Consider the following 15,091-nt stretch of genomic DNA (forward strand, 5'->3'; position numbering starts at 1 on the left):
ATCCCTCCGTCTCTCTTCTCTCGCCACCATTTGCCGACCTGGTCCAGCTGCTGCAGCATGAAGCCTCCTGCACGATGCTCCCCCTTTTGTTCTACCCACGGACCAGCCGTCACATTGCACACACGTGGTCGGGTTTTTGCTTTTGGATCAGTGTGGCACTCAGAAATTCAGAAGACCAAAAAGTTACAGGTTCGAACCCCACTTACTACCAGTGACTTGCAGAATAGAGGGCCTGATAAATGCAGTAAATGAAAAATGTAATAAAAAACGTTGTGCATCACATTTGAGGTTGGGGGTGGGATGTGGGGGTTTAAACAACCGTGCTGCTGTGGGGTGCCCCGAACAGGGCAGATGGTGATCCCCCTGTACCCACTTTTCCACGTCAGTGCTGGTTACCATAGAAACATGGCCTTTTTTGATGCGCTGCAGCCTCGGTGGCAGCAGGTGACGCACAACATAACCACGGAAAATGGCACAGAAGATGCGCCAGCAGGAAATAATGAGGGTTCGGAGTCAGGAGCAGTAAAACCAGAGCTAGACCCCCCACGCTTAAAGGCGGAGAGCTGAGTAAGACTAATTGATTTTTCCATTCATTCCAAAGAGCGTGCAGACAACTGCCCCAATTCGCACCAAATTCGGCCATGAAAAAAAGGTGTTCACAGATCTTCAACACATTTTTTTTCAGTGTCGAAAAGCCAGCGAGTCTGCAGCACAACATTTACTGTTTTCCCCGTCGCTACTGATTGGGTCATTTTAACATAGCTCTGCATACACTACAGTTCTAAAGTTTGGAAGGATTTAGAAATCTCCTTGGTTTTTCCATTAAAAAGCCATCATTTGTTGCCCTAGATGTGAATTTGGCCAATTTTATTGATTCTTTAATCAGTGTGACTGTTCTCAGCTCTACTATGAGGAATAAAAAGGGTTTTCTAGAAATGAATTAAGCTTTTAATGTGACAGACTTGGGTTAACAAACTCAGTATTCCACTGGAACTCAAAACTAATTGCTGCTGATTAGGTTCAGATATTCCATCATGAACGTGGTGGTAGTAGCCTAGTGGGTAACACACTCGCCTATGAACCAGAAGACCCGGGTTTGAATCCCACTTACTACCATTGTGTCCCTGAGCAAGACACTTAACCCTAAGTTGCTCCAGGGAGACTGTCCCTGTAACTACTGATTGTCGCTCTGGATAAGGGCGTCTGATAAATGCTGTAAATGTAAATGTAAACAGCTACCACAGTTTCAACAATGTGAACAACGTTTTCACCCATTTGATGTCTTTTTAATGCAGCAACTATGGTTTCCCCATCCAAAATACTGGACATTTCTCAATGAGCCTAGATAGGAAACAGATCCATAATCAGAAGGTCCCACTTAGGTGCCACTGAGCAAGGTGCCGTCCCCGCACACTGCTCCCCAGCACCTTCCATGGCTGCCCACTGCTCACCAAGGGACCGGGTTAAATGCAGAGACCGCATATCACTGTGTGCACCGCATGCTGTGCTGTGGTTTGTGGCCTAGCGGTTAAGGAAGCGGCCCCGTGAACAGAAGGCTCTGCCAAGGTGCCACTGAGGTGCCACTGAGCAAAAGCACCGTCCCCACACACTGGGCGCCTGTCATGGCTGCCCACTGCTCACTCAGGGTGATGGGTTAAATGCAGAGGACAAATTTCACTGTGTGCACTGTGTGCTGTGCTGCTGTGTATCACATGTGACAATCACTTCACTAATCACTTTCACTACGTCATGACAGGCTTGGGGGCTGCAGGGCCCTGCATAAATGGTCGTCCCAACCAAACCATGCTTTTTTTTTGCCTCTGGTTCATCCTGTAAGTTGGCATCATTTGTCGGACGCTTCCAAAAGAAAGAAGCCAGACTTGCTTGCTTAGTTTGAACATGCCATGTTTTATTGACAGCTCTCGTGTGTGTGTGTGTATGAGTGGTTTGGAGTGAATGGGGTGGGCCTTGGAGAGGGAAGGAATTTTGATCGCTGCAGCAGCCAGGCCCTGCAGGCCAGCAGCAACACTGTCGCACAGCGCGAGAAGCGCCGCGGTGGCGTCACGTCTGGACCTCCGAGCGTTCGTCGTTAGAGCGGCGCTCTCTGGCTCTTTAAGGATCTGTACAGGCCCGTGAAGTAGGGCTGGGTGATTCAGGTCAATTACGATAATTAGCTCTGGGCATATTTGCTCGAGCATACGTGGCGATTACCTGCCAATCAGAGTCAAGCCCATCTACTCCCAGGTCTGCATCGCGTGGGCGTGTCTGTCGGGCTGACGCCTTCGTTGCGTATGAGTGAGAAACGAGGAGGGTAAAGACTGGAAAGAGCTGAAAGCGGAGTTGAAGTCATTGCTGACAAAAAAAAATTATGTGTTATTTCTATTAGGGAGCCAATTACCTTTAAAATCTTGTATGGTTATTTCATTGGTCAAGTGGAGGGCTGCCGGACGCTGCTTCGCGAGACAACTGTACGTCACGTTTTAGCAGTGCGAGATCTCGTCCACCCCCACAGATAATGTGTCATTTCATTAATGGAAATAAAAAGCCCAACACGTGATTCTTCATTTCTTACTTTCCCAAAGCCACACCCCTTCTGCAGCGGCCCAACATCTATAAAGGAGAAGCAGGAGGAGGAGGAGGAGGAGGAAGGGGTGGGCTGGACCGCAGGTGTGCTGACAGGTGCTGAGCCAACAGGGTGCAAAAATAACTTGGAGAAGGGAAAATGCAGACAAGAGAAAATGGATTATCCTGATGGGGGGGGGGGAAACCAACCCCCCCCCCCCCCACACACACACACACACACACACACACACACACACACACACACGTTCTACAACGATAAGCATACAGCAGTGCTTAAAAACAGCACCCCCACCCCAAACAGCCTTTGAAGTTGATTCGGAGGGGTGGGTGGGGGTTGTAAAGTTGAGTTAAGTCAGCACTTAAATCAGCGGAAAGTGAGACGGCTATGGCAGCAGGAAGTGTTAACAACTGCATTTATCATATTTCATGCATGGACTGTGAGTTTCTTTGTATGCGTCATCTTTAAAGGGTAAAAAAAAAAGAAGTTCCGGGACTTTTTCCACCATGGCGGTGTGCAATAAAACGTCTTCAGCTGATGTCCAGTAAACACACGGGTTTGGAGAAAACGTTTATCTTTCCAACGATTTTTCCTCCCAGCCAAGAAGGGCCGAGATGTATGGCCTGTGCGGTCCTTCCGGTCCGTCCAATCGGATCGCAGAAGCACCACGCCCGGCCGTCCCATCAAGTCGGGCATCTGTTATTGGTCCTGTCACACGCTGCCAGGGGCCCAAATTGCAGGGCAAGGCGGAGGACAGCTGTTGGACCGTGCGATACAGTGGGAAGGTCGTCTTACGTTAAAAATATAACGGAGAGAAAAAAAATCCTGACACAGGTTTTAAAAGCCAAATGTCAAGGGCAGCAATTAGGTAGCACTTTCAGAGTGGGAATCGGAGCATCCGAATCTACCCTGGATTAAAAGTGGACAAAATCAAGCACACGTCGGGGTCTCGTACGACTATTCTTTTATGCAACAGACCTTTGATAATAATCAGACAATAGTTAGTGGAGCATTACAGTGCGCTCGGATACAGTTTAATCCAACAGTAAGACCATCGTTCAAAAACCCCTCCTGGTGCAGTCTCTGAGATTATGTTGCTGTAAGACTGGAAATTGATTGACGAGATCGACCTCGCACCTCTCATAAATCGGCGGATTTAAAGCAGCCAAGACGTGAGGTCACTGCGCCGAGTGGTGGGGGGAGGTTGGTCCGGGTCTATGCTTGTAAGGCAGTGTGATTGGTCCCTGCTGATATTTTAGATAGACGAATGGTCAGTTCCGATTGGTCCTCCTGGTCTTGGTTGATACAGAAATTCGGTGGTCGCTTCATAACAACGTGGCCTTTTTTTGGTCTCTTTAGGTGACAAGCAAAAAAGTCCAAGATCCGAGTCTAAGACTCGGGATCCTCAGATATTCAGCAATATGTACACAGTAGCTACACAAGAAATGAAAACACATTCTCCATTCGTTCTGCATAAGAGAAACGTATAGCAGCAAACACATGAAATTGAACACGTGAAACCACAAGGGACCAGTGAACAGGGAGGATATGTAGCCATGAAAAGCGATTCTGCGTGTTTGTGTGCACCACTATAGCCAAAGCCCTGCATCAGGCGGCACCAAGTGTTGTGTTGTGTTGTGTTTCTATTCTCCTACTAATTGCACTTGAGGATGTAGACATGGGCTTCTCATCATCCACCCCACAGCTTCTTTTGGCATATTAATCCACAGGCGTCTCAGTTAAATTCTACACAGACGACTAATGAAGATGACTGTACAGGTTTCGTTAGCACTAACTTAATGAAGCTTAAATTAATAAAAATTAACTCTAAAATTAATTCATTCGTTTGTTCATTCATTCAATCGTCCGTCCACCGTGAGGAAGTCCTGCAGAAGTTAACACAAGAACAAACTTTTTTTTTTCTGGCCAAAAGCCCTAGAGCCAATCGGTGCCCGAACTACGTCTGTCTCTACTTCCTGTGCAAAACGACCAGTCTGTTTCATTTACATTGAGCCCTCTGACTGCAGGACGTCCCCTCCCTCGAGGGACCAGCCAAAAAAACAACATACCCCTACTGACTTTCCCCGACCCATTAAACTTCGAGCGAGGGAGAGGACATGGCGTGAGACTTCAGCAGACCCTGGACATGAAGGGGGTCAGAAGAACTTGTCGTCGATGCGGAAGTGAGGCCTCGTGACGTCGTCCGGGTTGATGAAGACGGAGATGGACTTCCCCGGGTTCTCCGTCACCAGCTGCTGCAGCTTCTTGGCCAGCCGGTCGTCCGGGTGGTGCTCGCCGCCCCCGTCCGACTGCGGGGACGGAAGGTTGGAGGCGCCGCCCCGCCACTGGAGCTCGAGCGTGAGGCGGTTGGCCGCCTTGGCGTGCTCGATGGTGGTGCGCAGGTGCTCGGCCGGGTCCGAGCGGACCGAGGACAGCTTGCGGGCGTGCAGCATGGCCGTCTCGTCCGAGAGGTGCTCCAGCATGTTGCACTGTGGGATGAAGTAGTTGGGGCACATCTTGTTGACCAGGCAGTTCTGCAGGTCGTCGATGAGGCCCAGCAGGAAGTGGGCGGCGAAGTCCTCCTGGGCCAGGTAGGTGGCGGGCAGGCGGTCGCAGGCCCAGAGCATCATGCTGCGGAGGTGGTAGGGGCTGATGGCTTTGGGTCGCGACAGCAGTTTGATGATGATGGCCTTGCAGGCCTGGTACGCCTGCATGAGGCTGCCGGAGATGCACTTCTTCAGCTGCACCTCGCTGCGGGCGAAGGACAAGCGCCACTCGTTCTCCTTGCGGCCCTTGAAGGAGCAGGCGGGTACCAGGTAGAAGCCACTAATCACCTCTTCCTCCGTGATCTTGCCGTCCCAGAAGTGGTTCTCCATCAGCCAGCTCTGGGCCACCGCCGGCCAGCCCTTGAAGGAAACCACGGGCACAATGTCATAGAGCATGCGGCTGCTGCCCACACCCAGGATGATGGAGATGATGGTGCCGTTACGCTCCACCTTCTCCACCCTCGGCATCCCGCGCTGCGGCTTCTTCTGGATCTCGGCCAGGACCACGCCGATGGACTCGTAAAACCAGTCGGCCACCAGGGTCGGGGAGAAGAAGTAGTTGGTGGCGCCGTTGATGTGGTCCACGATGGTGCAGCAGTCCTTCCACTTGTTGATGGTGCCTTCGTCGAACAGACGCAGGCTGAGCCAGGAGTGGCAGAGGGCGGAGTGGCGCATGTCCAACGTGACCGGCTGATTTCGGTCGTGCAGCTTGAGCGCCGGCACCAGCAGAGTGAAGTCCATGTCGTAGTCGGTCCCGCGGGCGTAGACGTTCAGCTCGTCCAGATCCATGTCCACCACGCCCTCCCGCACGCCGCCAGACAACAGCAGGTACTCATTCGCAACGGGAAGCTTCTGGTCCAGTTTCTGAACCATACCTGGAGAGAATGGGAACAAAGGGAGAAGGTTTGCATCCATTTACAGAACCTGCATGTATATTCATCATGCGGCGAGACCAAGTAAAAAGGGGGGAAATGCAACTTTGCTCTTACTGGGCGATTATACGATCTCGGTTGATGGCGGCAATAAAATTCATCTTAATCTCTGTGATCTGCGTTGGTCATTTTTCACAATCATGATAAAAATGTTGTTCTAACCGAAGCAACATGGACACACACACACACACTTCAGTCTGGTAATATCAGAAAAAAAACCTGTGACAAATATCAATAAAAAAAAAATCTTCGATATGAAAAAGTATACCGTGATCAGTTTTCTTGCAGCTCTATAAATAAAAAAAAATATTTTGTGCCACGTGCCATTTGTGCAGTTTTCTCTCTAGACCAAAGATGTAAGATGACACCACTAAAGACCTGTCTGGTATTCTTGTATTCATGCCAGTACAGTAGTATTACATGATCACAACATTATGGCACCAGGCAACGTGCTTTCAATTAAAAAAGATCTTATATCCAATCATTTACATTTACGGCATTTATCAGACGCCCTTATCCAGAGCGACTTACAATCAGTAGTTACGGGGACAGTCCCCCCCTGGAGACACTCAGGGTTAAGTGTCTTGCTCAGGGACACAATGGTAGTAAGTGGGATTTGAACCTGGGTCTTCTGGTTCATAGGCGAGTGTGTTACCCGCTAGGCTACTACCACCCTGTGCAATATGAACCAAACACAGGTACAGAGGAGCCCGTCGTTTCACTCACTACAGTGTTATTATTGCAATTGCAATATTTTTGTAAAGCAATTTGGTCCACCGTGTGGTGCTGTCAAGCGTTTTCTTTAGTGAGGTCAGCAGAGATGAGAATCAGCGTCTGACTGCAACCTCCACTCCTGTAGATGGCGCTGTACAGATGGGAACTTTGTATTACTGCTTGGCTATTCAGGCAGAGTGAAATTTCACAACATGATAGACTGATCACAGCATCTTGTTTTTCAGTGAACCGTAGAGTATAGCAATATGTACCGTGATTTAATCGTATCGTGACCTGTATCGCATCATGAGATCTTTGCCAATACGAACATGGATTGTGATGCAACACCGTTAGACTGCACTGTCATTTGGTTGCATATGATAAATCCGGGCAGGCCGAGGTCTGGATCGATATTACTCAACTCAAACGTAAACGCATCCACTTCTGCTGTTGCCTCCCGCCAGAGGTCTTAATGTGGCAACTTATCAACACCCGCGAACAAGCTAACCGGAAAAACAATTCGCAGGAATTAGTCGTGGTTGAACATTTAATTTGCCCACCACTATGGCTGGCCGAGCAACTTCACTCATTGTCACGCCAAATCACCCATAATTTACCAATGAACATGTCTGACCACGATGTGACCACAAAAGCTTCGGGAGCCACAGGCTGTGCTGATTTCAATTAAACAAATGAAATGGTTATCAAGCAATTACGATCCCGGTATGGCTGCAAGTACAGTCTCATACGCTGATAGCGTAAATCAGCCCCGTGCCTGTATAATAATAATAAAATCCACGTGCATCAGGTACAGCGTTACGAAGTAACAAATAGATACAGTACTGAGCTAAAGTAACTGTTCAAGCACACAAATAATAATGATTAAAAAGCGAACGTGCCAGTAACGCTCATCTCTGTAAACTAATGGACGACCACACAGCACTTCGTTGTTCCGTGGAAAATAAAGAAATTCTGCAATAAACGGGGGAGGTTTCTGTTACGTTATCAAAATTGCCTGCATCTTAGGTGAACCGTGGACTTTTGCATTAAATTAAAACTTGACGAAACCAGAACAGACACCATAATAATACAAGCACACATCAGGGCTAAAAATTACACAAGGAAGCAAACCAGCATCTGCCCGATGGTGGAACCGTGGAGGAAAAACCGGTCTGGGGGGGGTCAGGACGTTGTCCCGATTTCACCACGGGGGCCTTCGGGCCCGGATGTCCCGTCCGTGCCTCCAGGATGCCCCTGCACCCCGCAATCAGCTCACAGCGAGCTTGTGTGGGGTGGGGTTCTGTCTTGGGGCGACTGGGCGAATACAGTGGGAACCTCTAACTGTTGGGTGGTAGGGGGGGTAGTAACACACTCGCCTATGAATAAACCAGAAGACCCAGGTTCGAATCCCGCTTACTACCACTGTGTCTCCAGGGGGGGGAGGACTGTCCCTGTCACTACTGACTGTAAGTCGCTCTGGATAAGGGCGTCTGGTAAATGGAAAATGTAAACGTTACTGTCCCTTTGTGCTGGAAATATTATGGGAGAAACCGGGCGAAACCGAAAGCAACTAGCAGCGCTGCACGACATTTGCGTCGAAAAAAACGACCGATCGAAAAATGGAGGCACTTCGCTCCACGCGCGACTCGGACCCGCCGACGTGGCGAAGCCCCCCCTCGGCTCACCCAGCATGGAGAAAATGAAGTCCTTCGCCGTGTGGATCTCCAGGGCGCGCTGGTCGTCGTACTCCCGCTGGTCGTGCTTGGTGAACTCCTGGATCAGGCGGTTCAGCTCCTCGGTCCTCGCCCCCGACCTGAAGTCGAGCTCCGGGAGGCCGGGGACGAACCTGTTGTTGTTGGCGGAGCCCGGCGTGGCGGTGGGGCTGCCGCCCAGGCTGCTGACGGAACCAGCCCGGCTGGAGAGGGCAGGCGCCGCCATGTTCGCCAGGAATAGCGGCACGGCGTCCTGCACGGTGGCTGCGCCGGGCGGAGTCGGTGTGTCGGCGGCTGCGCGGTAAATCGCGTCGTATCCCCGGCTCGCTTCTGGGTAAAGGGCTCCCGTTCACGCCAGCTTCTTATTTTCCGCCTCGGTGCGCGTCAGCCAGGCTCAGGTAGATGGCGAGATCGTGCGCATGCGCGGAGATGGAGCTTAAAGCGGTGCTGATGCTGATAAAGGGGATAACTGAAACCCGAGCATGATGGGGAGCTGGGACGAGGCATTATCATCTCCACAGATCTGCGCCAAAAACAATTTTCCAGACACTGATTGATTAATTATTTGAAACTTTACATTTGTTTTTTTTACAGAATGTTGCTAATAATAATAATCATCATCATCGTCATACACAGTACAGGCCACAAGTTTGGATACACCTTCTCACTCAATGTGTTTTCTTTATTTTCATGACCATTTACATTGGTAGATTCATTGAATCTACCATTGAAGGCATACATTGAAGGCATCAAAACTATGAATGAACACATGTGGAGTTACTTAACAAAAAGTGGAGAGCTGGCCTCCACAGTCACCGGGCCTGAACCGAATCGAGATGGTTTGGGGTGAGCTGTACCACAGAGTGAAGGCAAAGGGGCCAACAAGTGCTAAACACCTCTGGGAACTCCTTCAAGACTGTTGGAAAACCATTTCAGGTGACGACCTCTCGAAGCTCATCGAGAGAAAGCCAAGAGTGTGCAAAGCAGTAATCTGGTTAATCTGTGTTGCTGGAAAATATTTATTTACACGTGCAGTCTATATCACAAATCGTATTTATTTATTTCATGACTTATTTCTGAACAATTACACTGTGTATTTTTTTTTTCACTCTTTGCCCGGGGTGTTGACGGTCGCCACCACTAGAGGCCGCTGTGCCGTTCTGGGGCGCGTCTGTTTTGGCGCGATGAACCGGAAGGGAACTGATCCGGCGGGGCTGCTGGGGTCACACGGACCATGGCGTGGAGGGGGTGCGTCGTGAGATGGGTTAGAGAGGGCGTCGTCTCTTCCACTCACAGAGGAAACCGGTAATGTTTGTTTCTCCGCGACCTCCTGGTGTGTTTATGCACCTGTGTCCGCGCCGCGCCCGGGATTCTTGTCTGTTTCTGAAGCAGCCCGACGTTCCGACGAGGGATCGCGCTGCTGCTTCTCCTGTGTCCCGCACACGTTTTAATACGTCGGGCGTTTCTGGGGGTTTGTGGCGGGGTGACGGCCTCTGAATCTCTTCCCTCAGCCGATCAGACGGCGACCCGAGTTTCCTTGGCAGCGTGACACGTGATCCGAGTCGCTCCGTGTCCATCCGAGGAGAGAAAAGGTCCCAACAGGCAGCCGCGGCTTGTCGTTTACTAATAACGCAACACGGTTCTCATAATCAGAGGACGAAATGCCCGGATAATCAAAAGGACGAAAAATCATAAAGCGTGGACAAGTTGCACAACCAGAAATGTGGAGATTAATTAAAGAAGCTTCTAGTATGCATGGTGACGCCCCGATCCCTGAACACATCCAACCAAAACATTTGCCGTTTTCTCCCGTTTTATGTCCGCCGTCACAGTCAAAGTTGGATATTTACATTTACGGCATTTATCAGACACCCCTCATCCAGAGCGACTTACGATCAGTAGTGTAGTGTCTTTCTCAGTGGGACAATGTTAGGAAGTGGGGCTTGAACCTGGGACTACTGGTTCATACCCACCCTTCATATATAATAAAGGGACTTGGTGAGTGTTTTTAAAGGTCCCCTATTATGAACATTTCACTTTGTGAGATTATGTAACATTAATACCAGTTCCCCTAGCCTGTCTATTGTCCTACAGTGGCTAGAAATTATGATTTTATTTGGCCATTCAGAGAGCGACACCTGTCAGATCTGGAATTTCTCCCCTTATGATGTCATAAGGGGGTAGGTTACCTCCCCATTCTCATGCTTTGTCCACACAGAGAAGTTCACATCCATCCCCTAAAAAAAGTACCTCCACCTAACACCATGGGTTTAAAAATTGCGAAGCATTACAGTTGCTCAGTGATTGGATGGAAAATTGAGCACGCATGCGTGAGAACCAGTGGGTTAATCTGAATTTTTTTTTCCTGAAAAAAAATGCAGACACTACTTCCTGTCTGGTTGGTGAATGGTGTCGATGACGTAATTTACGCAAATGCCCCCTCAAAACAGATGTCGAAATGCCGCACCCGGGAGAAATCTCATTGTGGGACTGGATCAGCGTGGCTGTAATTCTGCACCACGGCTGTATTTAGCTACAGTAGTAGGGGAACACTTAGACCTACATAAAAGCAAAAAATAAGCAGGACGTTGTAAAGTATTATACCTGTTCGTTCCTTACAAGCTGCTTAATTGGTTTTGTGTTTTCAGATTTACCCTCTACACGCAGCAAAAACGTGGCTTCCGGAAAGCCACAAAGAAGCCAGAGCCAAAGAAAGCAGGGCCTGAGGAAGCCGGTCCGTCACCTGCTGAAAAGAATGAGGGTTTATTACAAAGGCAGGCCACGTCCCCACCTGAGACTTCAAGGCCACAGATGCCCCCCAGGGCTTTTGGTCGACTCATCAAGCCTTTGGTGTTTACTGTTGGGGTAAGTTATGTTGCATCTTCCATACAGTTATGAAAGTGTCGCTGTTTATTCTGTGTAAAGCATCGTGAATTTTTTTTTATTTTCCGTGGAGCTGTCTTGCATTGGGATGTAATGCCGTGTTAGTTCACAGGCTGCTCCTTCGGCACAGCGGCCATCTGGCAGTACGAGTCTCTGAAGTCACGCGTCCAGAGCTACTTTGACGAGGCGCGGGCGGACTGGCTGGAGAAACTGCGGCCACAGAAACAGGGAGACGTCCGCAAACAAGTAGTGTCTGGGTTTTGCCAGTTCAGGTTCTATTCCAGCAATTCTCATGTAATGTGTGTGTTGAGGCTTTTTGCTTTGGTTTGCAGATTAACATTTGGTGGAACAGTTTAACTGAAGGCCAGCGCACAGTCACAGGTACGACAGAAGTTGCTATCCAGGCAGTGATGGAAAATGAATTATATTGAGTGGTAGGGGTGTTAGAAAATATCAAAACGCAATATTTTAGGTGGTGATATTGTATCCGTACAGGGACATCAAATATCAATATATTGGTATGCAAATTTAGTGCTGGTGAGCGTTTTCTTTTGTGAGGTCAGCAAAGATGAGAATCATATTTAGAATACGACCTCCACTCCTGTAGATGGCGCTGTAAAGCTGGGTACTTGCTGCTTGACATTTCAGGCAGAGTGAAATGTACCGTATCACAATATATAATCGTAGTATGTACCACAGTATGTACCGTATCAAAATATATAGGGCAGTGGTGGCCTAGCGGTTAAGGAAGCGACCCCGTAATCAGAAGGTTGCCGGTTCGAATCCCGATCCGCCAAGGTACCACTGAGGTGCCACTGAGCAAAGCACCGTCCCCACACACCGCTCCCCGGGTGCCTGTCATGGCTGCCCACTGCTCACTCAGGGTGATGGGTTAAATGCAGAGGACAAATTTCACTGTGTGCACCGTGTGCTGTGCTGCTGTGTATCACATGTGACAATCACTTCACTAAAAAAAAATATATATATATATATATAAAATCATTGAAATTTTGATTTGGTCTCCTGATTTGAGGCATGGCACTTAATCTCTTAAGGTTTGTTGTGATGTCTGGCACCATGCCTTCAGTAGAGTCCTATAGATTGTAATGAGATAATCAGTATTATTCACTTAACATGTCAGGTTATGACAATTCAGTGTATCTGTTTAATAGACTGTGCTTAAATGAAATGTAACGTTTTTTTTCCCCCTCTTACTTCCTGAGGCATAATTGCTATGAATGCCGTTGTGTTCTGTTGCTGGCGAGTTCCGTCTCTGCAGCGTTCCATGATGAAGTACTTTACTTCCAACCCAGCCTCACGTGAGTAAGAAATCTGCTTTTGCATGAATAATTAAACATAGCCTCTCACTTCATTGCTTTAAATTACTGTGTATAGAGATTATAGAGATCTATAATGCAGATATAGAGAATTGGGGCCAGTGGTGGCCTAGCGGTTAAGGAAGTGGCCCCGTAATCAGAAGGTTGCCGTAATCACACTGCTCCCCGGGTGCCTGTCATGGCTGCCCACTGCTCACTAAGGGTGATGGTTAAGAGCACATTTCGTTGTGTCACCGTGTGCTGTCACTTAAAAAAAATAAAGATTGGCTGTTATAAGTCATATGGTTATGCAGTGCTCCAGAACAGGAAACTCATGATGGCCAACAGGAAGTGGAACAAACAATGCGGTTGCAGCACCAGAGATGGTTGACATGGCAGCCCTTTAGTGCAGTGTGTCAATCGGAACTGGCTGTTTGGAATTTTCGATTTATTTATGTATGTATGTATGTATGTATTTATTTATTTATTTATTTATTTATTTATTTACAGAGGCCCTCTGTAGTCCTATGCTGCTCTCCACCTTCAGCCACTATTCACTCTTCCACATGGCTGCCAACATGTACGTGCTGTGGAGCTTCTCTTCCAGCATCGTCTCCATGCTGGGGAAAGAGCAGTTCCTCGCTCTCTACATGTCTGCGGGTACGACAGACTTTTATCTGTCATTGTCTGCACCAGAATAAACTGCACTTTATCTAATGAACGGTCTTCTCCTGGCAGGCGTCATCTCCACATTCGCCAGCTACGCGTGTAAGACGGCAACTGGACGCCTCGGACCTTCCCTTGGGGCAGTAAGAACAGAATATGGCCCCCTTAGGCAGAATTTCTTTTGTTTCTCTCGATTTCCTTTATCACCTGATGTGACCATTTTTAGTCAGGTGCCATCATGACTGTTTTAGCCGCAGTCTGCACAAAGCTGCCCGAAGCCAAGCTGGCCATTATATTCCTGCCCATGTACACCTTTACCGCCGGAAATGTGAGTGCCTTGCCATCGCTCAGAGGCAGTGTCATATGCTGTGACCTATATTAAAATCTAATTAAATGCTTTATGAAATCTAAAAGTTTTTTCCCCTCTTCGAACATTGAAGGCACTGAAGGCCATCATAGCCCTGGACTCTGCTGGCCTTGTACTTGGTTGGAGGTTTTTTGACCACGCTGCTCATTTAGGAGGCGCTCTGTTTGGCATGTGAGTCCCAAACTTGTTGATAGCCAATATAATCCGTAATGCCAATCAATTACATTACAATTACATTTTCCTGATTACTACACTTACAGTACAAGTAGGCTGAGCGTGAAATCATGTGTTCTACAGCTGGTACATCTGGCACGGCCATGAGGTGATCTGGAAGAACCGGGAGCCTCTGGTGAAGATGTGGCATGAGTTCCGATCCAGGCGCCCAGGAGGAGGTGGAAACGGCTCGGCATAGAGACTGTTGTGCTGATTTTGGACAGGAAACAGCCATCTCATTGTCACATCCATTTAAAAATAGTTTTTTTTTTTTTTTTTTTTTTTTTTTAAATAAACCTTATCCTTTTATTTATGTCCCCAATATTTATGACATTGATGTAATGGCTCATGTCTATAATCTCTTGAGACACATACACTACAGTGTCTCTAGTATCCCATCAGACAAGACAAGGGCTCAAGATGACATGACTTTGTAAGTTCAAAAACAAGAGAACGGGCTTTTTTTTTTTTAAAGCCTGCCTAAAAATCCACAGAAAATCAACAAAATTTATATATGGTTTCAATGTCATTGGTCTGACCCCAAAATTTTTCTTGTTCTCAGACCAGGCATATGTTCTGAATTTTCTTTTGGAAATAAACATTAAACATATACATGCATAGGTTTGCAATGGAATTTGTTTAGTGGGCTATACCCTGGCTAGCCTTGATGTAGGTTGCATTGTTGCATCATTATGCAATACACTGTCATTGCACCAACACGAAACTTGAAGCTTGCACTACTCGCTACACATTCAGACTTTGATCCCTCTTATGGTAAATCATTGACCAGCACCTATACCATAAAAACCCAGGGGGTGAAGCGTTATAGATTTTCATGTGATAAGTCACTCAGGAAGGTTTTTTTTTTTTTTTTTGTATTTGGTCCTCTTGTGAAATAAGGATGCTGCTATTCAGTTTAAGAATTCATACTCACAAAATGATCCGTCAGCATGAAAGGGTTTGACAAATTGCTGTCTGTGGTTGGAAGGGTTCTCAACATATTGTGCAGCAACAGCTTACATCATGGTGGTGCCCATGCTGACCCTGCTACAGTCCTTTCATGGCACTCTGAACCTGTGGAACCTGTAGGTCCTGATGGCAATTCTTTAAGCAGAATAAAATATTTTTTTAAAAATCTCCAGTAATCAATGACTTGATTTA

The 15,091-nt window shown here is 47.8% G+C and overlaps 2 protein-coding genes across 2 annotated transcripts; one reads left to right on the forward strand and one right to left on the reverse strand.

Annotated features, from left to right (window-relative positions):
* Nucleotides 1-3,528: 3,528 nt before the first annotated feature.
* On the reverse strand, nt 3,529-8,988 carry LOC114769789 (protein MB21D2). The gene is made up of 2 exons (XM_028963140.1): nt 8,459-8,988; nt 3,529-6,002 (listed from the first exon to the last, which is right to left on the reverse strand). Exons 1-2 carry the CDS (start codon nt 8,709-8,711, stop codon nt 4,738-4,740), a joined length of 1,518 nt encoding a protein of 505 aa, XP_028818973.1. The 5' UTR covers nt 8,712-8,988; the 3' UTR covers nt 3,529-4,737.
* Nucleotides 8,989-9,648: 660 nt separating this feature from the next.
* On the forward strand, nt 9,649-14,553 carry parlb (presenilin associated, rhomboid-like b). The gene is made up of 10 exons (XM_028961985.1): nt 9,649-9,790; nt 11,134-11,350; nt 11,474-11,614; nt 11,701-11,749; nt 12,592-12,687; nt 13,195-13,344; nt 13,423-13,493; nt 13,577-13,678; nt 13,791-13,888; nt 14,015-14,553. The coding sequence occupies exons 1-10, from the start codon at nt 9,720-9,722 to the stop codon at nt 14,127-14,129; spliced, it is 1,110 nt and encodes a 369-aa protein (XP_028817818.1). The 5' UTR covers nt 9,649-9,719; the 3' UTR covers nt 14,130-14,553.
* The last annotated feature ends 538 nt before the right edge of the window (nt 14,554-15,091 follow it).

The sequence above is a fragment of the Denticeps clupeoides genome, chromosome 19 (genome assembly GCF_900700375.1).
Source record: "Denticeps clupeoides chromosome 19, fDenClu1.1, whole genome shotgun sequence".
Taxonomy (NCBI): domain Eukaryota; kingdom Metazoa; phylum Chordata; class Actinopteri; order Clupeiformes; family Denticipitidae; genus Denticeps; species Denticeps clupeoides.

What these genes read in the sequence shown, in the direction of transcription:
- LOC114769789 (XM_028963140.1), bottom strand. Translation starts at nt 8,711, where the DNA reads ATGGCGGCGCCTGCCCTCTCCAGCCGGGCTGGTTCCGTCAGCAGCCTG. An exon ending in CTTCATTTTCTCCATGCTGG is followed by an intron (nt 6,003 to 8,458) that starts GTGAGCCGAGGG and finishes CATTCTCTCCAG; the next exon opens with GTATGGTTCAGAAACTGGAC.
- parlb (XM_028961985.1), top strand. Translation starts at nt 9,720, where the DNA reads ATGGCGTGGAGGGGGTGCGTCGTGAGATGGGTTAGAGAGGGCGTCGTC. An exon ending in AGGGAGACGTCCGCAAACAA is followed by an intron (nt 11,615 to 11,700) that starts GTAGTGTCTGGG and finishes TTTGGTTTGCAG; the next exon opens with ATTAACATTTGGTGGAACAG. An exon ending in AGGCCAGCGCACAGTCACAG is followed by an intron (nt 11,750 to 12,591) that starts GTACGACAGAAG and finishes TTACTTCCTGAG; the next exon opens with GCATAATTGCTATGAATGCC.